The sequence below is a fragment of the Pteronotus mesoamericanus genome, unplaced genomic scaffold (assembly GCF_021234165.1).
Source record: "Pteronotus mesoamericanus isolate MK-2021 breed Mesoamerican mustached bat unplaced genomic scaffold, CSHL_Meso_final scaffold_36, whole genome shotgun sequence".
NCBI lineage: Eukaryota > Metazoa > Chordata > Mammalia > Chiroptera > Mormoopidae > Pteronotus > Pteronotus mesoamericanus.
Window position 1 is genome coordinate 149,208 of NW_026555313.1, and position 27,694 is coordinate 176,901.

Genomic DNA, 27,694 nt, shown 5'->3' on the forward strand with positions numbered 1-27,694 from the left:
TCAGGTCCTATGTCCATTTTTTAATTGAGTTGTTTCTTTTTTGGTGATGAGTTTTGTAAATCAGGTTGGTTGTTTCATTATTGTTGAGTTATAGGAGTTCCTTGTATATTTTGGGTGTATTTTTTAAACATTTTCTCTCAGTCTGTGACTTTTCTTCTCATTCTCTTCACAGTGTCTTTCACTGAACAAAAAAAGTTTTTGAAGTCCAACTTATCAGTTATTCTTTCATGTATTGTGTCTTTAGTATTATATCTAAAAAGACATCACCAAACCCAAGGTCATCTGTGGTAGATTTGCTTCTATGTCATTCTTTAAATGTACTAAACAATCCTTCCATCCCTGTTTCACGGGTCCAGGCTTAAAGGTCAAGTGATTTTTCAATGTCATTAAGTCAGTAAGTGGTAGGGCAGAATTTCAAACACACGTCTGTCCAGCCTTGATGTCCAGCCAGGAGACTGTCTCTATTCCACATCTACAGCCTTGAGAGCCAATCTGATGATTGGACTGGCTCTCTTCCAGGGTTGAATGAGGTCTCTTCAAATACTGAGATTCTAAGTCACAGAGTAGAGCACACAAAAGAATGGGCACTCCCTTCACTTTTTTGACCCCAAAACCTGCTACTGAATTTTGTTTTCATGTGCCTGAAGGTACTCCTCCTGTATCATTTTCACTCATCCTCAGAAAGTCATCTCACTGTTGGGGGTCGAACTGGGTGATTGAGCTCCTAATTCTTGCTGGTAGTATTTGAATTTGGTGGAGATGGTTCATGAGCAAATGAAAAAGTAGTGAGGTTTTACAGTGTTGTTATGAACTTTATGATGAGAGTTGATTGTTTCACGTATCCTTATAAAACAAGTTGGAAATGGCAGAGGGTGATTGCATCATGTCCCTTGTGCCACCAATTGAGATGAAGCCTTCTTTAGTACCTGAGATACTTCCTGATGCTCCACTCAAGCCAGCCCAGTGTTCAGATTTTATTTTGTTCCTATAGTAGGTGTGGAGGAAAAAAGAGAAAGAAGGCAGAGAAACCTATTAGCCCAACTAGCTGTACTGCCATTCCTGGTAATGATAAATGATTAATATCAGAGTAGAGCACCAAAACCTACAGAAAAAGGCCTGTTTGGCTTGGGCACTAAATAAATAAGCCAGTTACACATTTATTGGATGACTGACAAAGGTTTTGTCATAATAGCAACTCCCCCATCCAGCTTTCTCTGCTTATACGAGTTGTCATCTTCTGTCCCAGCCCCAAGCTACCTAAGGAGGAGGAGCTGGGCCATGTCCACTGCTCACTTATAACTAACTCCAAGTGAGGGGGAGGGACAGGCAGGGTTGTCTCCTGCACAGGCTGCTTGCCTAAGTTATATCCACAAATGCCTTGGAAGCAGCAGGCTGACTGCATCCTTCTCATCACATTCCTGGGTGTGTCTGGGCTGGCTGGTGCAGTTACCAGAACATACCACATTGGGATTGTGGAAGAATACTGGGACTATGTACCTCAAGGGAAGAACATTATTACTGGGAAAAGTTTCACAGAAGACAAGTGAGTGAACATGGGGTCTGCATAGATCCCCAAGTTTAGCTTCCTTTTACTAGGCATGGGGAAGATTGTATTCCTTGGGTGGTTATAATGGGGGGTGAGTTGACCTAAATCATCAGGAGGGGTTTTGTATTTATTTGGAAGGCCCTAGCCTGGGTGACTGTGTAGTTTGGAATATATATTCTTAACTCCATCTATTTGTTAGGCCTTCTATTCACAGCCTTGTGTGGGAAGAACTGTGTACACAAGCAGGTGTTTGAATAATGGCTCATTCTATAAATGGACAATTTTCACTAGACACCACTAGTAACTTCAAGGGGGTTCCAGATATAGTTTGTTAAAGAAGAAAGAAAGAAAGAAAGAAAGAAAGAAAGAAAGAAAGAAAGAAAGAAAGAAAGAAAGAAAGAAAGAAAGAAAGAAAGAAAGAAAGAAAGAAAGAAGAAAGGAAGGAAGGAAGGAAAGAAGGAAGGAAGGAAGGAAGAAACGTGGGAGGGAGGGGAAGGAGAAAAAAGAGAGAAAGAAGAAAGAAGACAATTTTTAAGATGAAAATTTGAGAATTTTCAAGACTTCTTCACTGTTAAAACACAAAGTATTTTCTTAGTTTTTATTTTTGGACTGAAATATCATCATTGGAAACATCAGTGAGTATGCTATAGATAGTTATGTTTTCTTTATGCTTTGCAATGTTAAAAAGAGTTGCAATAGATTTGGCTGGTGTTTTGAGAGCTTCCTTGAGTCCATTAGAAATTGCATTTTACTGATGAGAGGATTGTTCTAGCCCTGACTCATCCAATCTGAAGGCAATATCCTATCACTAGAGCCCATGGTATAGCTGGGTGAGATGGTTATATAATGTTCTATATCTCTGATATTTTGTTCTTGCAGCAAATAGCCCTTGCTTCCCATCTCCCTTGAAGAGTCCAGTATCTTATATCTCTTATTTATTCTCTGGAGCTCCTGCTGATCTCAACTCCCTGACTCCAAAAGTTCTCATGCATATGTTCAACTTTGTGCTTCTTAGACCATCTTTTGAGATGTTCTGGTAACTACTGTTGGATATTCGGATGCTTGCTTCATTCCCAATAGACAAAGCCCATTGCATTCAACATCCAAGTTCCATTTTCTAAAGATGAAGTTAGTTGATAAGATTCAGGAATAGCATAGGGTCTACAAACAAGTTTTTCAGAGTCAGGTCCCCCTGTCTGGGGAAAGACCAAAGATCCAGTTGGCTTGGACTCATTAATTCCAGGTTATGCCACAAAGGTGATATAGTCATAGTTTTGTTTTTTTTTAATGAAAGAAGGATGACAGTTGTGCCAACCCAGCTGCCAAGAAAAAGACTTTTCCTTAAGTTTTTACCAGGAAACTTAATGTCTAGAGGCTATTTCCAAAGAAAGTTCTTGACTTCTTTGAATCCTGCATGTGCTGACCATTGGTGATAGTAGTCTTTGCTGTGATAAATGAATACAAGGTTGAAATGCTATCCTAACTGCTAGTGCTCTTCCCTAAAAATAGAGCTCTGCCATCCTCAAAAAATGCTCAATAGAAAATAATCATTGTGAGCAGCTATTGATGCAAGACTATCCAAGATGTGTGTATTGAGTGTTACAAGTATATTTCTTAACCTCAAAGTGATATTGGATTGTCTTTCTATATAGCTGAGTAAAAAAAAGAATTCTCTTTTTCCTAAAATGTCCACATCAGTATTCTTTGTTTTTTATTCTTACATGGGAATTCCATTAGAGACTTCTAATTAATTGTTGCTTCTACGTGCTATTATTCCCATTTTACAAGCCAGGAACTGAGGTTCCACTAAGTACTTGCCATATATCCATGAAACCTGTTTCTTGACAAAGGTGATCCTTTCCTGCTGAATTAAACTCAGCTTTGAGGAAATCAGGGATTCCAGAAATAAGAAGTTTCTAGAAAGACCCAATTCTTACCAAAGGCAGGTTTAGTCCTCTTTTCACTCTTCTCAGAGAGACATTGAAAGTGATCACTGGTGTCAGATACCAAACTGATTACCTATTCATTTAGAAACCCAAAATATTTAATACTTGAAAAACTCAAATACTAGAATATTATTTGCACAAAGCTGGGTATAGGAAGAAGTTAGGGGCTCTCTTTTCAGCCATAAGACAGTGTTTTGAAGGAAGTACCAAAAAGTGTATAAAAATAGTTATGGTGAAAAAGAAAGGGGGGGGGGGGGAAGCCATGACTAAAACAGAGTTTGATATCAGATTAGAGTGAGGTGGCTTAACAAGTGTTGTGGTTCCATGTGAGAGGACTCCTGTTTTCTAGGGAGAGCTAACATATTAGATATCATACTTGGATGCCAAAGTCCCCACATGTTTCCTTCTGATGTGTAAAGGGATGATACTAATGCAAGGTGACTCCTGACTCTTGAAAGGGGAACCTGGTTTAGTGCATGATGTATATTGGTTTTCATCAACAATTATATCAGGAAGTGTTGCTGATGTGGCCGGTTGCCCAGGACAAGTCTTTAAGAAGGAACAATTGTGGTTGGTGGCTGATCATTGTTTGAAGACCATAGACACATGTCTCCGGTGCTACCATTCACAGGTATTACAGTTGTCACATTGTGGGACATGTATGGAGTTCAGTATGTGTGGTCTACAAGGTGCCATTTTCTTAGGAGCAAGGACTCATCTTGGGTGATGCAACCATGCTTGTCACTCGGCCTCCCTCAGGATGAGTAGGTAACGTTTCTGAGGATAGTCTGCTATTTAGGATGTTCAGAATCGATAAAATGCCTGATATTTAGATGTCCAAGAGAGCCAGGTTCTCAGTGTTCCACAACAAGCAGAAAGAGCCTGAAAGAGGAATCAGGGGAACTGACTTCTAGTCCTTGCTCTGACCCCAACTTGCTGTGTAACCTTCAGCCTGTTATATAGTAGCCCCAAACATCAATTTCTTTAATTTGTGCAAGAGAATTGAAATGTAATCCCTAAAGTCTCTTGGTAAAAATTAGGGGAATAGAAGGATGAGGGCCAGTTTCAGTGATGTAAAAAAACTTGGAAACCAAAATTAGGCAGCAATAAGAACCTAATAACTCCTAATTCACAAGGATGATACAGGAAGTGAATTGAAATCATTTTTCTGAGACACTAAACCAGTCAGATGGTGAATTCAACTTTCCAATTTGGTACCTTTGCCTGACAGTAGGGTTCAAAAATATAATTGAGATTATATGCACTGATATTTTCTAGGATATATAAGATATAGGAGTTAAATTCTATTTAGAAATATTTTTTCCCAATGAATATATTCCCCCTCTTTCCTGTCATACTTAATAGGGACACAGGGTTACTTTGATTTGCCTGGGGATGGTGTCAGCATTTGATCCATTCATGTCAATCCTGCTGGAGCTCATAAAGCACTTAATTAAGGTGTGATTGTGCTTCTGTGGTAAAGCTTGGTCTTTAATGGAACCAGAGTGGGGTCACCTTGTTTAAAGCCACAATTCTCACCAAAGCTCTCATTAGGCAACCAACACGTGCAGGCTTTTTCTTCCCAGTGAAACACAGAGGTTTTTGTGGGCACTAATTCACAACCAAAACCACACTTGGGCATGAGTGCAGCTGACAACTATTGAAACCCCAAGTGTGTAGGATTAGGTAAGGGAGCTGATGCAGCCGTATCACTGGGCCAGCCCAGGTGATGGCAAAGGGTTTTGAGCACCCTGCAGGAGTAGGCTTTAGGAAGCGTGTGAAGGAGAGACCTGTATGTCTATCTGAAAGAGCCAACTGGAAGGAAGCAGATGGGAGAAAAGAGAGATTTTTGTAAGCTTTGAAATAAAGGGAAGAGTTCCATCTTATTAGGGCTTAGTCTTAGACAGATAGTGACTTTCAAATCTCAATCTTTGATCTTTTGTCTTATTAACAGAAAAAAAAGTCATGTGTTGGGCCTGATATCATGTGAATCTTCTGGGCTTGCTGTTATTCCCTGTATCGGTTAGCAATTGTTTTTGGCCGCTAGTAGCAATAGGAATAGACGACTTAAATTACAGTTTTGTATGCTCTTCTAAAAGAAACCCAGCTATGGGCAGTCCAAGGCTAGTGGAACAGCTGCTATGATAGGATTTCAGGGGCCTTAAAAATTTCTGACTCATCATTCCAAGCATGTGATTTCACTCCTCAAGAAAATTCATGGTCACAAGATGGCTGCTGGAAATCCAGCCCTCATATATATATTCATTTAAAGGGCTCTCATGGAAACTCTGCTCTACCAATTCTACTTATATCTCATTGGGTACTTCGAGCCACAAAAGGAGCTTGAAAATAGTTTTCAGTTATGTGCTTTATGGCCTGAATAACAGCAGGATTTAATTCTGTTACTAAGAAAGAAGTAGGGCATGTATTTTTCAAGGAAGCCTGCAAAATCCCCCTGCCACCTTACCTACTTCAGTTCTCTCTGTCTCCCATCCTTCCAGAACACCCTCTTGGTCCCCCTCACCTCCAGACAGTGGGGTCCCAAGGCCTGGTTAGTAACGTTCTAGAGAACTCACAGAGAACATTGATTGCTAACTGTCATTGATTCCCGTACCATGTTGCAGGCATTGTCTCAAAAGCTTTCCATGCCACACGGAGGAGTGACAGATCTTCTGTTCCAGTTAGGGGAACCCGGAGGCCCAGGGTGGGTTTTCTCAGTCAGGTGTAGCCCAGCAGTTGTCTAACAGAGATGCCAAGGTAGCCTGGCTTGCTGGTGGATGTGGGGCTCTGGTATCAATTGACAAGCTTAGAATTCTTATTCCACTTACTAAGCAAGTAATTGAATCTTCCTTTGCCTCAATTTTCTCATCAGTAAAGTATGGATAATGATAGTCTTTGCTTGGTGGTAGTAGGCAGGGTGGTGTATGAGTTTTCTGTGGCTGCTGTAACAAATTATCACAAACTGGATGGCTTAAAATAATAGAATGTATTCTTTCCCAGTCCTAGAGGCCAGAAGTCTGAAGTGAAGGTGTTAGCAGGGCCACACTCCCTCTGGAGGCCCTAAGGGAGGATCCATTCATTGCCTATTCCAGCTTCTAGTGGCTGCTGACAATCCTTGGCTTGAGGAGGGGGCAACACTCCAATCTCTGCTTCATTTTCATATCACCTTCTCCTCTGTGTCTGTCTAATTCCTGTCCTAAGAACACTTCTGGTCACACTTAGGACCTATCCGCGTAATCCAGGATCATCTCATTGCAAATCCTTAACATAATTGCATCTACAGAGGCCCTTTTTCCAAATAAAGGGATTAAGATGTGGATTTATCTTTGGAAGCCAGTACTAGCCCATCCGACAGGTATCAGAGGTGATGCCTGGCACCAGGTTAGCACACAAGAAATGTTAGTCATCATGATATCTCTCCTATTCCAAGGGTTTCTCAAGAGAGCAAGAGCTCTGTGGGAAAGGTACTTCAAGTGGTCACATTTGCTTCTTTTCTAATGAGAGCTTTGCCAGAAGTAATCGTTCGTTCCATAATTCTCACTGATTTAGCACTCACTAGCCAGACACTGCACTTTGCATCTCATCTCATTTACTCCCCCATAATGGCTCTGTCACGGCCACCAGCTGAAAGCCAAGGAAACTGGGGTTCAGAGGAGCTAAGACACTTTCCCAAGACCTCACAACTTCAAGTGGAACAAGTGGGACTCAAGTTCATTCTCTTTTCCCTTTACTGTATAAGTTTGCTTTTAATGCACCTGGTGTGTGTTCTGAGGGGCGTCTTTGGAAATGAAGTGGGAGAAGGAAGAACTCGAGACTTCGGTGGTGCCAGAGAACCAGGGTGAGAGAACGTGAATAGAAGCACATCTCTTAGATGGGATGGCTTTGAAATAATAATCTAATTAGGGAGGGTGTGGGTGCACCTGAGTTGCAGTGTATAATTACCATCTCCACCCTTCTCTTTGCCGAGGCTCGCTTGTCTCAATCTGGTCCTATTTTCTCCTCTGTGAACAATGTCCCTTCTCAAGCTCAGACAACAGTTGCTTGCCCATATTGTTCCTATAATGATCTCACAGGTTTGCTCTGACCATACTCTCTGTTGATGTTACTGTGAAGTTCATTCTCACCCTGATCTCCCCTTGACACACGCACTCATACACACTCTCGCTCTCTCTCTCTCATACTATATATGATATACTTGCCACTTAACATAGAAAGTTGATTGTTGCTCTTTATTCTTCAATGCATATGTTTTATCCTCCCAACTAGATTGCAAGTCTCTTGAGCACAGGATTGAGGTTTACACATCTTGGCCCCAGGTTTTAGATTACTGTCCCATATACAGTAGAGGTTTAACAATTGCTCAGTGGTTAAAGGGATGGGGGGGGGGTGGAATTCCATCACAAGATCCAGGTTTTTTAGGACAATGGGTATGGCAAGGTGCATATACCTTATGAGCTATGAAATCTTTGGAATCTAACCTGGAGTCCACCTCGGCAATGGTCAGATGATCCCCACAGGCAGGTTCATTCCCACAATAGTTAATCTCACCTACTTTTGGAAGGTGTCTCTTTTTGCAGTATTGCCCCTGGCCTTGACAATTGTGAACACATTTTGTCCTTAAAGCTGTTGCTAATGTGAAACTTCCTGCTCAACCCAGATTCCTTCACAGCAGGAAAAAGATAACCACTCAGTTTGAGTCAAAATATTAGAATGTGTGATAGGGATTAACCTGAGAGGTAGTAATTGCTCAGTCCCTCACAATGGGGCCATCCTGTGGCTACACTATAAACAATATACAGTCCACCAATGCAGGCATTCTAATGTGTGCACTCTAGCTTTATCTCAGGCTGCTTCCTGTGAATGGCTTCCTTGACGTCCCCCTTGCTTTGGTTTTGGGCAAAATGTGCATCTTTTAGAACTCATAGGAGCTGGATTTTCTGCCCTACTCTTACAAATGCATAATGTCTCCTTAGGGGTGGTTGGCTGCATAAACACCAAAGAGCCTCGGAGGTGGGAGGGTTTCCAGGGGTCCTCAGCTGAGCCAGGTTAAGAGGTGGGCAGCTGGGCCTCAGCTATAAAGGGCATTAGAACATCACAGAGATGCTGGAGGCATTGCTCGGGGAACAAAATTCACTGGAAATGACATTGAAGGTGGAGAAAATGACAACTTCCAGAACTTCTGTAGGGTGAATGCTGTATGTGGTTGGAAACAATCACCTGTTTGAATTGGGGTTTGGGAAGTGGAAGGAGAACCCAGGGTATATGTTCAAGTAATAACAGGTGGTCACTAAAGTCCCTTCCAAGAAGGATTCATCCTGTGAACCGCAGGGTGGATTCCTTCTTCTTGCAAACAAGGGAAGGTGAGAACTGTTGCTACCAGACTATCTTCTCTCCACAGAACTCAGTCTTTCCTCCAAATAAGAGCTGAACAAGTAATTTTTTTCTGGGTTTTTTTTTTTCCAAATATCAGTTGGAGGCACACACATGAATTCTCTGCCCAGAGCAGCAGGTTACTAGCCTGCCCAGGCACCCACCTGTGTCAGGCCTGCCCCATTCCATCGATTGGCCAGGCCTAGATTGCAAGGCCTCCCTCCGCCAATACCTGAGGGGACTTGATGTCTCATAGATTAAGCTGAGTCACTTGCTCCATCACTGGAGCTGGGGGTGGAGCCCCCTCCAAAGCACTTAGCATGAAAAGGGGGAAGGTGTGCTCCCACATCAAAGAAGAGCGTGGGCACTGACTTGGCAAAACTCCAAAGTATCTACTCTATCAGCCCTTTCCATATCACTGCTTGGGTAACTCCTCTTTGGTTTTTGAGACCATATTTAGGCATTACTTCCTCTGGGAAACCTCCTCTGTTCTGTCCTCCACCCCAGATTAGGTGCCCCCCAACATAATCTGTGTTCTCATGACTTACTCTTCAAGAAAGAGAGCTTCTTCAAGGCTCTGCCTCTTTTTCTCTGTATCCCAGGACTGAGTAAAAGGCTTGACATAAAGTTTACAGAGTGACTGAGAGGGAATGTGCACATGAGCATGTGCAGGAGCATGTATGAGAGCAGGACTTGCCTCTCGCCCCCAGAGGGACACAGCAACATTAGAATGGCTGCACCCAGGGGTGGTGGTTCTCTTGCTCAAGCAGAAGCCATTACTTCCAGGCTTGGAACCCCACGCTAAGCGCACAGACTGAGAGTGGGGAAAGGTGTTCCGCCTTCCCAGGGGATTTTGTGGCCACCTCTGAAGTGGTATCACCAGTGCTGCTATTGTCTCAAGTTCCAAGACCCCAGGACTCAGTGGCCCCTTCACCCTGGGGCCCCAGGAAAACATCTGGTCACATCACATCTTAGAATCCTGTTTTCTCACATATGCCCCTTTTTCCTATTGCAACACTACACCCGTCCCCGCCTCTGCTGCTCTCCTGATGGCCTCCTGCCCTCACCTTTGCTCTCCTCGTTGCCTGATTCCTCTAAAACTTGCACACCACTTGTCATGAGGATGGTCCTTAAATACTGATTATCATGTCACCACTTTATGAAAAACCTCCATGAGTCCTCTGTGCTTCCATGATTAATCCTAAATTCTTCAACCTGGAATTTAAGTTCATGGTCAGTCTTTTCCCAGATGTTACATGTATCCATACTTCTCACAGCTCCCTTTCCAGACCCGGTTCCAGACTATAACCTCCTCTCCCTCAGTACTATGCAGATTGCTTCTTTCTCGTTGGTTGTGCTCTGTCCCTTCTTAGTGTCCTCATTTTTCCATTTTATTGTCTAATCCTACTTCTCCTTAATTCCTTGATTTTTCATGAGGTGTTTTCTGGCCTCTTTGACCCACAGCAGTCTTTCTCTTCTCTGAACTAATATATTCCTAGAAAATTTGAGCCTATATCTGTTGCATCAATCTCTCAATTGGCACTTAATCAAATACTGCTTTATGCAGTCCTTTAGTTTTTCCATTATTAGATCAGAGCTGTTTTGAATCCCTCCACAGCACCTAGCAAAGTGCTGGGAATTCAGTTAGTACATATTAATTGTTGGTCAAACAAAAAAACCAAGGGATGGTGCTGAATGAAAGAGAGCAAAGGGACAGTGTGACATTAGTCTTTGGTTTTGTTTTAATTTGGTTGTGAATACTATTTGTGCCTTTTAACTTGTCACTTAACTCTCTTAGCCTCAGATTCTTCCTCAGTTTACTGAGGATAATCTTACCATCTCTATAGTTATTATAGGGTTATGATGAACACCAAATAAGAAATCATATGAGCCTATACTTTATGACCTGTTAAGGTATGTTATTAAGATTTTTCTTTTTAATTTTAATTTAAAAATATTTTTAATATTTTTCTTCTTACTTTTAGACTTGCAACCTTGTTTCTTGAAAGAGGGCCCAACAGGATAGGTGGTCTTTACAAAAAGGCTGTTTACAGACACTACACAGATGAGACCTATTCCACAGAGATCCCTAAACCACCCTGGCTTGGATTCCTGGGCCCCATCGTGAGGGCTGAAGTGGGGGATGTGATTGTCATCCATTTAAAGAACTTTGCTTCCCGACCTTACTCTTTGCATCCACATGGTGTTTTCTACAACAAAGATTCAGAAGGTAAATATTGATCCTGTGTTATCCGTGGCACATCTCTATTTCATAAGTAAGGCAACTGCCAGTTATGGTGAAAGGGATTCTAAGAGTACAATGATTACACATGCTCATTTTCCTCCTCTTAGTCTCCTCTCCCTATCTCCATCTGTTCCCCCTTCTCTTTCTCTTCTTCCTTTCCCTTATTTCCACCCTCCCTTCTTTCTCACTCCTGTTTATGTTGAAACAGAAGTGGGGACTGAGCTCCCTTGGCACAAGCACCACCACACCCCCACACAGCACATTAATTTTCATACCTGTCAATCACTTGTGACCGGGTAGCACACTGGGTAATGAGGGTGTGGGCCAACAGGTTCCAGGGTCCTGCCACCACTAACAGCCTTGGCTGTGGAGAGGGTGCCTCAGGGTGAGTTGATCTCAACTTCCCTGCCTAACGCCACTTACTACCTTTGGTGCCTCCCTTCTGAAATGCCTCTGTCTTCTTATGTGGACGGCCCAAGCTTCAATAATGCAGTTTCTTGACTACTCCCTAAAGTTTTATTTTTTATTTTTTTTATTTTAAGCAATATTCTTAGACCTTTGGTATAGAAATGTTTCTCAGCCTTCAGAATTATTTTGCCCTTTTCATCCATTTGAAGTGCGCAGCAAAGCTCTCGGTCCCAGATTTGGTACTTTTGAGTAGTTGAAAATGAGCCCATAAAACTGTGCCAGGTAAACTTTGAAGAGAGTTTTGTAAATACAATGACCAAGTATTGATGCATTTTCTTTAATATGGTTGTGTAAAAGTATTATTTATCCCGCAGGTAGAAAGTAAAGATATATCATGATACCTTTCTTTTTTAAATATAGAAAAAATAAGAGTAGCTATGAATCTTCACTTTTGCCTATCCCTTCATGTAATTCTGTGAAGTGTACTTCATCACAAATATATATTTTACTTCCTATCATCAATATTTTAAAAGTTTTGCCTTCATTCATAAACCTTCCATTGAATATCCACCAGATACCCGAAACTGACTCTCAGTCCTGGGGAGAAAAAGATGAATGAATCATAGGATATAGTTGAAAATCAATGGCTATAAATGTAAGGGTTTATTTCAGGGATCTCAATTCCATTCCACTGATCTATTATATATGCTTATCCTTGTACCAAAGCCATACTATCTTGATTACTATAAATTTACAGTAACTTTTTAAATTGGATAGTACAAATCCTCCAACTTTGTTCTTCTTTTCAAGACTTTTTAGCTTTGCATTTCCATATAAATTTTGGATCAGCTTGCTAATTTTTGAAAAAAAAAAGCTATCTGGCATTTAGATGAAGATTGCATTCAGTTAATTGATTAATTGGGGGTGGGAAATTGCCATATGCATTTTTATAACAATTTTTTTCTAATTTTATTTATTTATTTTTAGAGAGAGGGGAAGAGAGAGAGGGAGAGAAATATCAATGTGTGGTTGCCTCTCATGTGACCTCCACTGGGGACCTGGCCTGCAACCCAGGCATGTGCCCTGACTGGGAATCAAACCAGCAACCCTTTCTCAGGCCAGCACTCAATCCACTAGGCCACACCAGCCAGCACTGTCATGTGCATTTTAAAGATGAATTACCATCTAGATAATATTGAGTCTTCCAAACCGAAATTTAGATCTTCAATTTCTCTCAACAATGTTTTAGTTTTAGTGTACAAGATTTGCATTTCTTTTGTTAAATTTATTCCAAAGTATTCTATTCTTTATAATGTTGTTATAAATGGAATAGTTTTCTTAGTTTCATTTTTTGATTGTTTGTTGCTAGTGTATATAATACAATTGACTTTTGTATATTTATCTTGGATTCTACTATCTTGTTGAACTGGTTTATTAGTTGATATTTAGAGATTTCTTGGAATTTTCTATATACAAGATCATGTTACTGTGAATAAAGACAGTTTTATTTCTTCCTTATAAATCACTATATTTTACTTTTTTCCTTTTACCTTATTGCAGTGACTAGAACCTTCAAGACAGCATTTGATAATAGTGGTGAGAGCTGACATTCTTGCTTTGTTCCAAATCTCAGGAAGAAAGCATTCAATCTCCTTCTCATTAAGCGTAATGTTAGCTATGAGCTTTTCTTAGATTATACAGGATCTGACACAAATAACGTCCCTTTTTTATTGCAAAATCATAAGCATGTAATTCCATAACAATATCACATTCAAGCACTCCATATGACATTTTATGTGAAATTTTCAAATTAAAATTATAAATTATTATACTCATATTATTACCCTACCAACCACACTCAAGCACGCGTTGCTTCTGCTGGACCTTATATTTTACCAAGCTGAGGAAGTTCCTGTCTATTCCTAATTTGCTGAGAGTTTTTAATTTGTTAAATTTAATTGGATAAAGATTTTGTTAATTGCTTTTTGGCATCTGTTCGGATGACTATATGCTTTTTGTCCTTTAGTCTATTAATATGTTTTATTACATTACTTTACTTTTGAATGTTAAACCAACCTTGCAATCATAGGATAAATTTGGTTATAGTATATAATTTTCTTCATATGTTGCTGGAATGAGTTTGCCAATATTTTGTTAAGGATGTTTGTTTTTACATTCATGACGAATATTGGTCAGTGTTTTCTTTGCTTGTGATATCTTTACCTCGCTTTGGTATTAAGATAATGTTTGTCCTCCAAAAAACTGCACATTTCACTCTTCTGCCCTTTGTTTATAAGCTAACCTGTCTCTCCCACAACCCCACCAATCGTCAGTATTTTCAAATCTGATGGGTAAAAATTTGTATAATTTCTAAAAGCCCTAGAATACACATCCTAGAATACATACAACCAAATGAATTTGTTTTAAAATTCATACTCTTAAATTGTTTATGTTATTTGGACTAGGGTTGCAATAGTGGAGATGTACGTAAATGGATGAATTTGTGAGGAAGCAAGGCTAGAACCTTGTGGTACTTTGGGAATGGCAGGGGAAGAAGAGGAAGACTATGCAAATACTTCCTTTGCTTTTTAGCCTATGACCATGAATACTGGTGGTATCTTTCATGGAGAAAGGAAGCAGTGGCTGAGGACCAGGTCTGGGAGAGCTAATATTCTTTAGGAAAGGTTGCTATTGAGATAGGAGGCCAGGTACAGGCTGGAGATAAAAGTGGGAGTTGCTGGCATGGAGCTTGCTGGACTGCTCTTGGGATGGGTGCTGTCAACCTGGAAGAGAGCTCTGGGCATGGAGCCAAGGTTACAGCATGAGGATTTCTGACATTGAATGACAGAGGAGAATGTACTGGAAAGCTAGACTGAAAAAGAGTTGCCAAAAAAGATGGTGCAATGTCATAGAGCCAAAAGAGGAAAATTTTTTAAGGAGGAGGGAAATGGCAATAATATCAAATGCTGCTGAGAAGTTAGGTAACAGGAATTTTTTAAAATGTCCTTTGGATTTAATGTGTGGTAGTTAGAACTCTGGATTTTTCCTGTTCCTCTATCAGGTTAGATCAGTTATCAAGTTAGAAAGCAGTAAAGTATATTAGTTTAACTTTGAGTAAAAATGGTTTTGTCAAATATTTTTCAGTATTATATTCTCACTTTATATTAAGAGACCATGTCTCCTGTGGTCTTCCGAAGACATCGCCACCGGCCCCGCATCCGTGCATGCCTGCGCACCCCTCCCCTCCCAGGAAGCTGAAGTAATGATATCACCTATCCTTGGTAATATGCTGCCTTTAAATAAGTGGGTGCTACTAAAAATATTTAAACAGACTATTCATCCATCATTCAGTCAATATTTATGGAGAGTTTACTATGTGCCAAGCACTGCAGGGATCCCCAAGAAAATCAGTTTCCAGCCTTAATGGTTAAAAGGTCCTATGTTCAGTTTATTATTTATTTATTGGCCAAAAACTTTTTCAAACAGCTCAGGTACCTTATTCAGGGAGCCATTTTAAAGTACTATATCTAATCTCAACTCCTCTTTCCAAAAGGTCACATATATTTTGTTTTGTACACCCTTCACTGCCAGACGAATATTAAAAATATCAGCAAGATGGTTGAAGCATCATCAGGTATACCAAAAAGTTGCGGGTTTGATTCCTGGTCAGGGCACATACCTCAGCTGGGATGCATTTGGGAAGCAACCAATCAATGTTTCTCTTACATCAGTGTTTCTCTCTCCAACCCCATTTTTGTCTTGCTCTAAAATCAATAAAAATATCCTCAGGTTAGGATTAAAAATATATATTTATAACAGGAAGATAAGTAGCTAATGCAGTCTTGGTATTGTTTGGGGTTATACATTCTGTTGATTAAATTCCCTTAATATTTCAGTTATATATATAATATAATCATGCATGCTCATTAAAAAATTCAAACTATTAAATATTAAAATGTTAAAATTATTTTTCTTCACAAACCATCCTCTGCTCATGATAACCAGTGTAACAATTCTCTGTATCTCCCTCTAAACCCTCATAATTTTTGTTTGCTTTTTTTCATTTAATAATTTTGGAGATTTTTTTTCATGTCAGTACTTCTTATCTACTTAATTATTTTCAGTATTGCATAGTATTTCATAATTTCATGTACTGTATTTAAAATTTTACAAAATAGTGGAAATTTTTATTTTTTTTAATTATTTAAAAATAACTAACAATATTGCAAAGAGTGTCATGTACGTATGAACACCTTTGCACACATATGGTTGTATCTGAGGAATTGATTCCTAGAAGTAGAATTGCAGAACAAAGAGTATAAACACATTTTCAAGTTTGATAAATATTGCCAAAATGATCCCAAAGGCTATACTAATTTACACTTTATTTAAAAAACAAAAAATTGTCTTCATCTTAGTCCTACTCCTTAAGATAGCTAACAAATTTCAATATTAAAAAAATAAAATGTGAAGTCTATCTGAAATACGTTGTCTCTATTATTAACAATAACTCTGAAAAGTCTCCAATGTAAGGACAGTGTACTTGACTAAAATGAGCAAAACTGTATAACATCTCCTAACCATTTAGCATCTAGTTTTAACAACAGAAGCCTAGATATAAGAAAACAAATGCCAGAAGCAACCTAAGTGCCCATAAGTAAATGAGTGGATCAAAAAACTATGGTACGTTTGCATAATGGAATACTACACAGCAGAAAGAAAGAATGAGCTACTAACCTTTGCAACAGCAGGGATGGAACTGGGAAGCATTATGCTAAGTGAAATGAGCCAGGGGGTGAAAGACAAATACCAGATGATCTCGCCTATAAGTGGAACCTAATCAGCAAAGCAAGCAGGCAAGGAAAATATGACCAGCAACACTGAAAGAAAGAAGAAACCGACAAGGACGGGAGGTAGCTAGAGAGGAGGGTAGCGAGGAGGGGAAGGAGAAGGGTCAGATCAAGGAACAGGTGTGAAGGACACATGGATGAAGACAAGGTGGGGAAGGTTGGGGAGGTGGCGGGGGGCAGGGGAAAGTGGTGGTGGGAAAATGGAGACAAATGTATTTGAAAAATTTTTTAAAAAAAGAAATAAATAAATTTAAAAGAAGAAGAAGAAAACAGCTCAAAACAGAAAACAAAAAGGTGAAAACTTTCCTCTTCCTTGCTTCTTGATCATAAATTCAAGACTTCTGAGAGACTGAGCTCCAAAGGTTTATGAGTCTCTCTGACTCAAAAACAGTAGATAGAATGGACATTAGGTCTTCTAGGACTACTTTTAAAATCCTAGCTATTCCCAGAATCTATATGGTATGAAAAACCATGGCCTTCCAGAATCTCAGCAAAAGTTTGAGTTTCTGAATGATCAGATATCCCCCACATGGCCCAGCTTGGCATAGGAGTTTTATTATGTTCTCTATACTACTGGCTTCTTGATGGTGAAGAAGGTAACACATTCTGTATTTGCTAATTGCTGTATACTTTTGAAATGTGAAATAGTTATAACAGTTTAGTTTGTAAATTGTCTAACGTTTTGCCTTCCTCGTGTGTTTATTCCAATTTGTCTAAGAAATTCCTCTGAAACACCTTCAGCTGATAAAAGACACTCCCTACCAACTATTATTATGTTTGGACAAAATACAACCTTCGAACATTTATCCTAAGACATTCCAGTATGCAGTGGTAGTTAATATTTAACCAATATTACCCTATTCGTATTTACAGTTAATATTTATTAAGATATAGAAACAATAAAAAGTGCCAAGATAGGTCAGAAATAAGATCAGTTATTAGATAAAATCTGAGAAATAGATGTTTTGATATCATTTTATCCCATAACCAATATAAAGTCATAATCATTAACCTATAGTCCCTAAAATAGAAACACCTGAAATTATACTAACGGGAAAAAAGCCAAACTCAAAAAGTTCCATGCTATATAATTCCATTTATATAACATTCTTACAATGACAAAATTATAGAGATGAAAACAGGTTAATGAGTGGTTGCCAGGAGATGGGAGGGTATGCAGAGGGGAGGGGGTGGGGGTGCCGGCATCGGAGCAGCAGCGGGTGGGCGGCAGGTCTGTGGTAACGGAACAGGTCTGTGTCTTGGCTACGGGGTTGGCTATGCATATCTACACATGATAAAATTGCATAGAGCTTTAGATACACACAAGTACATATAAAACTGGCAAAAATCTCAGCAAGATTTGTGGATTGTACCAAGGTCAATTTCCTTTATTGTTATAGTCAAGATGTTATCACTGGGGGAAACTGGGTAAAGAGTACACAGGACTTCTTTGTACTACTTTTTAAACTTCCTGTGAATCTATAAATATTACAAAATAAAACAATCATAATAAGAAAAAAGACAATGTAAGAAATTGTTTTAAAAATAACATTTGTGCAACTTTTTTAAAGATATACACTTTTATGAGTTTTGGGTTTTTGAATTTACTTATTTATTTTTTAATTTTTCAAATGCTCTTGTCTCCATTTACCCATCACCACTTTCCTCTGCCCCACCCCCCACCCTCTATCCTTCCTCACCTTGGGTTCGTCCGTGCAACCTTTGAAGATACTGAAGACATAATTTATTGTATGACTCAATAATTTGTATATAATGATTTTATTGAAAATATTCTCTTAGAATTTAGTACCAGCAAAAAAATTTCTCTTTCTTAAGGAACTGGTAAGTTTCATTTTATTGGACAAAGAATATGGCCTAATTATATCAACCTAATATATATATTAAACCTAAATATAATAATATGATCTACATATAACCAAGATATTCAGAGCTACTCTTAATACTGAAAGGCTCTAACTAATTAAATTAACCTCCTGATTATATAGATTTTGTTCTCTGACTTTATTTTTTCAGTACTAGATAGTATATGGGTTTAATTTTTAAAATAATTCGCATTTTTCTAGATGAAAAAGGAGTATATAAAAGAAAGTTTTACATAAACATGTACATAAAAAGAAAGTATGTAAAAACAAAGTGAATAAATATGCAAAAGCAGTCCCTACATTATATTCCCAATAATTTGAGGAGAGGTATCATAGTGTAGTGGATAATCAGACACAATTAGATTAAAATGTGGCCCACCCACATGCTAACAGTGTTACTTTCACGTAACCTAAAAGAAGATAATAATACATACCGTATGGGGTTGCTTTGAAGAGTGAGGTAATACATACAAAGTACCCACTCTGCTTGGCACACAATAGGGTCTTAGCTATTGTTGTTTTCTCCTGGTATCCTTCTCTGAAACTCAAATTATGTATCATGGTAGACTTTGTTCAAAAGTTAATGTTATATATTTTTTTTAGCCATATCTTTTTTTAGTTTGCCTTGGATACATGAGCTCTTGCTATCTTTTTTTAATGTTTATTTTTATTTATTTTATTTTTTATTAATTTTTTACTGTATTTTTTTCCATCTGTATCCCTTACACCAGCACATTTACTGGCAGGTGGATGACAGCCAATACAGGGTTTGTTGAGTGAATTAATGAGAGAATGGAGATTGAAGCTGGAGTGTTTTCATATCCATCTCCCGCTCAGCTCTCACCCTCCACCTTCTTAGGTCCATCCAACTCTTTCTAGACCTTCGAGGCCCCTCAAATCCCACCTCTGTTATGAAGCTTCTGATATTTAAAATTTGCACAGGTTGGTCTCCTGCCTTCTACCCAGGTGGTTTTCAAATTCTTTTTAGCAATGGACCTCCCTTAATTGAAAAACCTTGTGCAGTCTTGATTTATAAAACAGAGAATAGAAATACCAAGCCCACTCACCCCACCCTTCTCTGTGGTAGTACCTCAACCTTGCATAGACCCCAAGTTACATTTCACACATCATCCTGCTTTATACTCAGTGTGACCTATGTGTTCATTATTCATATTCTTGTCTCCCCAACAGAGCTGGAAGATCCTTGGAAGCAGGAAGAATGTCTTAACTTTCTTCCTCTCTGTAGTTAGACCTTATACAGATGCTGAATCTGCTCTAAGTGTTCAAAAGGAGCTCATTATTTCTTTGGTGCTTCTCCTTTCTTTCTTGAGTTGATGTTAAGTTGAATGGACTGAAATCTTCCTGATTGGTACAGGAGGCCCATTAGAAGGGGTCCTTAAGAGCATTTATTAAGCATCTGGTTTTGTACAGGACACTCATATACATTGTCATCTAGTTCTCACAACCCATGAGGTACATATTAACATTCCAGCTTTACTGAAAAAAAAAATTGAGAACTTAAGAAATTTACTTCAGTTCCACAGGAAATAAATTTTAATTCATAGGTGTTTAATTCCAAAACTCTGGCCCTAACCACTATAGCATGTGATCTCTGCATTTAACCACGTTTCCTCTTTTCTTGGAAGGAGCCCTGTACCCAGATGGAACATCTGGAAAGAACAAGAATGATGATATGGTTCCTCCTGGCAAAAACTACACTTATGTCTGGCCAGTGAGAGAAGAATATGCCCCTGCTCCAGCAGACGCCAACTGCCTGACCTGGGTGTACCATTCACACATCGACGCCCCTAAGGACATCTGCTCTGGGCTAATTGGCCCACTGCTGGTATGCAGGGAAGGTAAGGAAGTAATTCTCCCATCAAGGAAGCTGTTCCCAAGTGTGTTAAAAATATATAAATTTTTCAGGTCTTGTCTACCTCCTTTGTTTGATACAGAATGTGCATCTTCTTCCACGTTTTCTATAAAATAGAGAAATTTTTCTAACAGAGAAGATCAATCTGACACCATATCAGGGGCAATAACTCAGACTTCTCTCTAAGAATCATCATAACCTTCTGAAATGGATATGCTTTAAAAAAATATGGACATGCCATGTTAATAGCTCTTAACATCACACATAAAGAAGTGAAAAATGTAGTTAAATGACCAGAAACGATTTTGCTTCATTATTTTGTCCACACAGTCACATTGCTATTTTATCCCCCATTAATTGATTTGGTGTGTCTATGCTGTGTCGATAAAGTTGGCTTCCTTCAGAGACAGACAGATTTCCAAGTCTGCGGGTGTGAAGGTTTCTGTCTTGTGACTTTCCTCTTCTACAATTCTGTCATTTCCAGTAAAGCCCTTCGCTGCTTGTATGTTGTGGGTTACTCTTGCATATATAGGCCTTTGACAGACTTTGCATTTCTATGACACCATGAGAAGGAAGCAAAACTCATCCTGATCTGGTTCACTTTGAACTTTTTTCTCTTTTCTCTTGAATGTGTTTGATAGGTATCCTGGATAAATATTCAGGGACAAGGGCTGATGTGGACCGAGAGTTCGTTATAATGTTTACTCTGGTGGATGAGAATCAAAGCTGGTACCTCGATGAAAATATCAGACATTTCTGCACTGATCCCGATTCAGTTGACAAAAAAGATGCTGCTTTTCAGAGGAGTAACAAAATGCATGGTGAGTGTCTCCTGCGTTATCAACTCCATACCGACTGCCATTGTGTAGGTTGGTATGGATGGGTGCCAAAACACAGAAATGCTGAAACTAGTTTTCCAAGATTTGTAACGTAATGATGAGAATGATTAGAAAGTGACATGAAATGCACTACTTTTCAGAACCTGAAACAATCTGAGAAAGGACAAGGCAATAGATATAGGTTAAATTGGGAATGGCAAAACTATGGTACAGAAAGTAAAAGGGTTGGTGTTATAATTGGGAAAGAATCAGGAGGTGACCCCAGAGGATGGGTGGCTATAGACTGACAGAAGAAAGGAGAATGAATCATCATCATGGAACAATCCTGTGATTTGCAACCTCTTGCTTTATTCAGGAACCATTTTCTAAATGGCTGCTAAATTTCAAGAACTATGCTATGCATGGAGTTTAAATAAACACTTGTGAATTTATGTTTCCCAAACATTCTTTAAATCAACAACATTTATTGAGCATTCACTATGTTCATAAGTTCGCTGTAATTCCCTTCTAATCAGTACCTTTTCTTTCCATCTTCCTGCATGCTTTCATCATTTAAATTAAGTAGTAGATACTGTGTATCAGGTTTTCTGCTGGGTCCCAATAGCCATAGGATGAGTAAAACAGGGTTTCTTATTGCAAGGAACAGAGTCAGTGGGGAAGGCAGATGTGCAAATGAAGGACTGGGAAAAGAGGTGGCTGGCCGGTCCTGGAAGTATGAGCAGCACTGTTTACTCCTGATCCCACTGTGCCCACATAACAACTCCAAGGCTGTCTTCACATGTGCAGATTGTCACTTTTATTGAGTGCTTTTCTCTCTGGGACTGTATTTTATCAAAGGAGCTTTTCTGCACAAAGTCATTACCATCAGTGATCTGCACTGATTTTCACCAAGGTTTCTGGTTCTGCTCACCTCTGCAGGGGAGTCTGTTCCACTAACGCGCTTCTGTTTTTCAGCCCTCAATGGATACCTCTTTGGAAATTTCCCTGAGCCTGAGATGTGTGTTGGCGAATCCGTGTCCTGGCACCTGTTTGGGATGGGGAATGAGATAGACATCCATTCCATCTATTTTTATGGTAACACCTTCATCAGCCGAGGGCATCGGACTGATGTTGTCAACCTGTTCCCAGCCACCTTCCTGACAACAGAAATGATAGTTCAGAATCCTGGGAAGTGGATGATAACCTGCCAAGTCAGTGATCACCTACAAGGTAAAAGGACAAGGACAAGTGTAAGAAGCTTAGAATGGAATGATTACATCACACAGTCAATGGTGCTCATTCAGTGCCTCCTGTTAGATAGGTTCTTGTATATGTTATAATTAAATGTTAACTATATAGAAAATTGTACCAGTACTTATTTAGCATCTTATCAACAGATGTCTGTTGATCCCCTCCCTACGAACCAAGTGAGAAGCGACTGAAAGAAATTATAAGGCCTTCAAAGAACCTACAATCCAAGTAGTCAGATACAGTGATATGCTTACAAAATTAATAACATTTGAGGTACAATTTTAAGTGCTTTTTTGGTGACATAAACACTTCTTTAGAGCAATTAGAGAGGCTTTCTGAGGAGTTGGCTCCTACTCTGAGCATTGAAAGATGGGTAGAAATTGAATAGATGAAGAAGAGAAGAAAGGCTTTCCAGGTAAATGTACCAACATGGACTGGGAAAAACATGTTCTCTATGAATAACTGTAAGTAGAACAAAAAATTTTTAGCATTGCAAAGGAATTTGTAGATAATCTGGATCAATCCCCATCCAATTCTTCAATTTTCTTTGGAATCTCCTTTTAAGTAATTATAGTAGCCCATTTCATTTCTGGGCTGTTCTGCTAGAACATTCTTCCACAGATCAAGGCAAGATCAATTGATAGGTGCAAAATCCTATGAAAGTTGGACAATAAATTTTTATTGACTTAAATGCCTGTTGAATGACTTGGTTCTGGTTCCTTGGGACCATAAAGAATGGACCCTAGGCTCATGCCAGAGGAGTGATGAGAGAGAAACCTAGAAAAAGGCAGTTTGGCCCCAGTGGGAGCAGCTTTGAATAGCAAAGGTAAGGAGGTGGGACTGTGTCCAGAAGGCTATGGGTCCTTCTAGATCCTTAGCCATAGTAGTGACATAATAAGAGCAGCCATTTAGGAAGAAAATATCCCCATGTGCAGACTGGTTTCAATGGAGAGATTTTGACTACTAGATACTAATTAAGAAGTATTAACAACATTAGAGTTATAACATATAAAAAGGTCTGGCCTTAGATGGTGAAAACAAAAGTAGAAGAAAAAAGTGTGTCAATGGGATAGACACAGAAGAAATAATGTGATTAAATTTGGATGCTAACTATACAATCAGTAGCAGTACAGGAATACAACTCTTCAGAGCTGTTTTGATAACACATTCTTGTTCCCCTCAACTTTGAGAAGCCAGTCCCAGCTTTTGTAAGCTGGTTTAACCCAATTAAATTCAACAGATGTTGGACTGATCAATTAGTATGTACCAGATACTGTTCAAGGAAGACAAAGATGTACGAGATAAGTTTCCAGTGCCCTCTGCCCACCTACCCCCAGCTTTATGGATGTATAATCAATAGATAGGGATTGTATATATTTAAGATATACAGGTGGATGTTTTGAGTGCATACATTGTGAATTGATCGCCACACTCAAGCTAATTAACATAACCATCACCTCACATAGTTACCTTTTATGTATAACTAAGAATACTTGAGATCTGAAGGAGTACAAAGTTTCAGTGATGACAGATGGATGAGTTCTGGAGTTCTAATACACAGCCTGGTGAGTACAGTCAACAATATTGTAGTGTATATTTGAAATTTCCTAAGAAGGTAGATCTTAAGGGGGCTCAACACAGGATCATTACTCTTAAGGGTCTCATGCTGTTAAGCTGGCATTGGCAGCCAACTAGGACTTACAAGACTGCTAAGCTTGGCTAATAATTGTGGACATGAACTGGTGTTATAAATTATTAAAATACAATATTTGCTAAACTGTCCATATTTCCAGAAAATGTTATTGTGAAAAATTCAAAAATACATATAATTCAATTTTAAAAATCAGTAATCCCATCTAAAGACAATGGTGTCATAATTTGAAGAATGTCCTTTATCACTATTTTCTAGACCTTTATACTAAATGCATATGTTATTTATAAAATACTGCCCTGTAGCTTCCTTTTTCCACTTATTAGTATATCAGAGGTATATTTACATGTCAGTGAATATAGAGCTACTTCACATCCAGTGTTCTCCCTAAGCAGATTACAATTTATTTAACCAGTACTTTATCACTTAACATTTATATCCCCCCATTTTTCTTTTATAAACAATACTAATAAACATCAATTTACAGATAAGCTTGTACTTTTATCTGACATTTCCTTAGCAAAACTCTTGGATTTGGAGTCCCTAGGCCAAAAGTTTGATTGTTTTTTAATGCTAGGGACATGTATTGCCAAATTCTCTTTTAAAAGTTATTACTGTTCACTAATTCCCCTTTCTTTCCCTTTCCTCATTCAAATGTTTACACTAGTAATTATTCTTTCTAATCTTTACCAATCTGATATGAACAACAATATCATTGGTTGCTATTAAGGTTAAATTTTTCTTTTTATTTGTTTGTGAGCCAATATTATTTCTTTTGTAAATAACTTATGTCTCTTGCTCATTTTCTATTGGGAGACTTACTCTTTTTCTTATTCATCAATGCTTTTTACATATTAATCTTTTATCATATACCCCTGCTAACCTTTTATCCTTTACTTTTTTAAAAATTCAAGTACAGTTTGTATATAATATTAGTTATATTAATTTCAGGTGTACAAATAGTGATTCAACATTTTTATACCTTATGATGTGATCACCTCACTAATTCTAGTAATTATCTGTCACTGTGCAAACTTATCATAATATTATTGACTACATTATTCCTCTTAACATTTTCACCCATTCCCCAGCCCCCTCCCCTCTGGTAACTATCCCTTTGGTGTCTGTTTCTATGAGCCTTTTTTTTGTTTTGCTTTGTTTTATTTGTCTGTTTTGTTTTTTCAGATTCCACAGATAAGTGACTTATTTCACTTAGCATAATATTCTCTAGGTCTATCTATGTGGTATGTATATACAATAGAATTTTATGCAGCAATAAAAAAGAACAAAATCTTGCTATTTATCCCTTACTTTTAATTTTGTTTATGGTCTTATTTTTTGTACAAAAGTTTTTTTCTATTTCTTTATTTAATTTTTATTGTATTTTTTCTATTACCATTTATCTCCCCGTACCCTCTTCTACCTCTACCCACACCTGTGCCCCTGCAATCACCACACTGTTGTCCGTGTCGATGAGCTCTTTCTCTCTTTTTCTAACTTTTTGCTTTGTCCCTCCATCCCCCACCCCCACCCCCAGAGCTTTCAACCTGCTCTCTATTTATGAATCTGTCTCTATTTTGCTTGTTAGTTCATTTTGTTCATTAGGCTCCATATATAAGTGAAATCCTATGGTAATTGTCTTTCTTGACTGGCTTATTTCACTTAGCATAATGTTCTCAAAAGTTTTAAATGTTCATGAAGTCAAATCTATCCATCTTTTCCTGTATGATTTCTGAGCATTTATATCCTGGCTGATGGTTTTCTTCTGTTCTGCAGCTGGTATGTTGGGGCAGTACAATGTTGGTAACTGCAAAAATGGTATTTCTCATCCCAAGATGAAGGGTCAACAGAGGCGCTACTTTATAGCAGCTGAAAAAATTCTTTGGGATTATGCTCCTCAAGGCTACAACAAATTCAGTGATCTTCCCCTAAATGCCTCTGGCAGGTAAGCTCCTTTTGATGGGGTTTTAAGTCTCTCATAAGAGTGGCATCTGTTAAGCTTTTTCCTGTGATCTTGTTCGTATTCCAGGCACTTTGCTTATGAGCACACACTGCTCAGATGACATAATGACACCACTTAAGGCATTCTGAGCCTTGGATATTCTGCTGAGAATTGGCAGACTATTTATCTCTTCATGATTTGCTGGCTAAACTGAAACACTACATTCATTCATTCATTCATTCATCCATCAAACATTTTTGAGCACCTAGTATGTGAAAAGTGCAATGCTAAGTTCCAGAGCAATACTAAGATGATGGAGAACAGAACAAGGCCTTTGTACATATGGAGCAGACAGCTTTGAAAAAAGAATAAGGCAGGACTCTCTTTCAATGGAGATAAACTGTCCACGGAAGGTTAGCCTTTTTGATTCAAGGACAGCCTGATAAAAGTTATGGCCCCTTATTTACAATTCCTTTTCCTCCTAGTACAGTAAAATGCCACTTTTCTTCAAAATCTAACACCAATGCCATCTCTTAAATGAGGCCTCCCCTGCCTCTTGAGTCATAGTTAATCATTTTCTCTCCTAGCAGACAGTATTCTAAAAATGGAATCTAACAATTCAGTAAGTTATTGTGGACTCCTATTACTTCTTATTGAAGAATCATGTGCAGTAACATCTGTGAAAGCATTTAAAAATGCACAGTGTGATACTGAAAAATATTATTATTACCCTCTAATCCTTTTTATATTTGAGGAAATATTTTTAAAATTCTGTTTGTGATCAATAAGATACCCTTTGTTTCTTTCATTGTAAATTTCACTCATTCATCCTTCCACCAAATTGATGCACTTGATTCTTATTTAAAGAATTTGTGTGTGCCATATATGAAAAACTCTGATATCAGCATTCTCTGTTGACCAGTGTTTCTCCATAAACAGAATGAGAATTAGCATTGAAATTATGTTTTAAGAGCCTTCCAGAATATGAAGCACCTTTCAAAATCTGAAATATTAGTCTATATTCAATAGATATTTAATATATGAAAGTACAACATACTAAGTGGCATGGGGGATGCAAGAAGGTCTAAGACAATGTTTCGACCCTAACGTGGAGAAAGAACCTGTATGCACAGAAGGGAAGTAACTTTGCAAGTTACAAATAAGAATGAGTTGCTTAGACAGTCAGTTCTCTGGACATTCTGATAGAACTAAGATAGCCAGGCACACTTCAAGACGAAGCAAGATCTAAGCAGGGTCATGAAGATTGATAGAATTTATACAAGAGTGAAGAGAGGAAATTTCAGACTCGGGGGTTAATAAAAATCTACAACCATGAAGGGGAGAAAGATTTGAGGAGAATGACTTAGAGTGGGGGATTTGCATAGCAGAATGCTCATTTGCATGGAGCCATAAGAAGAGATTTGGGGCAAAGTAAACTGGTTGTCAATTGCAGAGGTCCTTTGGTTCTCATTGGACTGGCAATTAGAAGCAAATGAAGATTTTGCAGCTGATAACTGACAATAAAAACTGCCATTTTGGAGGTTAATGTTGTAGTAGTGTGTATGCTGAGAAAAAAATGGGTGAGCCAATGTGAAATAAAGGATGGAAAGTATGCAATTAGGGGTTCATATAATGGATCAAACACAAGGTGATGAGGACATGAAAAATGCAAAAAAAAAAGTTCAGAAAAGGAAGGGTGCAATAGACAGCCTACACTGACAGAAATAAGATGACATAGAGTTAGTACTAGTCAGAATTTATAGTATTACATTTCACAACTTTGAGACTTAGTATTTCATGCATATAACTCATATAACTCTCCATTAATTAAACTATTTTATTAACTAGACAGTTCATTCCTTAATCATGTCAGATATCAAAGAGCTTATTAAATGCAGAGACCATTCATAC

The 27,694-nt window shown here is 38.5% G+C and overlaps 1 protein-coding gene across 1 annotated transcript in view; it reads left to right on the forward strand.

The window, feature by feature from the left end:
- Positions 1-1,373: 1,373 nt before the first annotated feature.
- The window catches only part of HEPHL1 (hephaestin like 1), a 66,547-nt gene continuing 40,226 nt past the window's right edge, over positions 1,374-27,694 (forward strand). Inside the window, exons 1-6 of the mRNA XM_054592636.1 lie at positions 1,374-1,543; positions 10,848-11,092; positions 19,895-20,107; positions 20,763-20,942; positions 21,915-22,169; positions 25,618-25,786. Of these exons, the coding sequence (XP_054448611.1) occupies positions 1,374-1,543; positions 10,848-11,092; positions 19,895-20,107; positions 20,763-20,942; positions 21,915-22,169; positions 25,618-25,786 (1,232 nt within the window). The remainder of the gene's footprint in view (positions 1,544-10,847; positions 11,093-19,894; positions 20,108-20,762; positions 20,943-21,914; positions 22,170-25,617; positions 25,787-27,694) is intronic.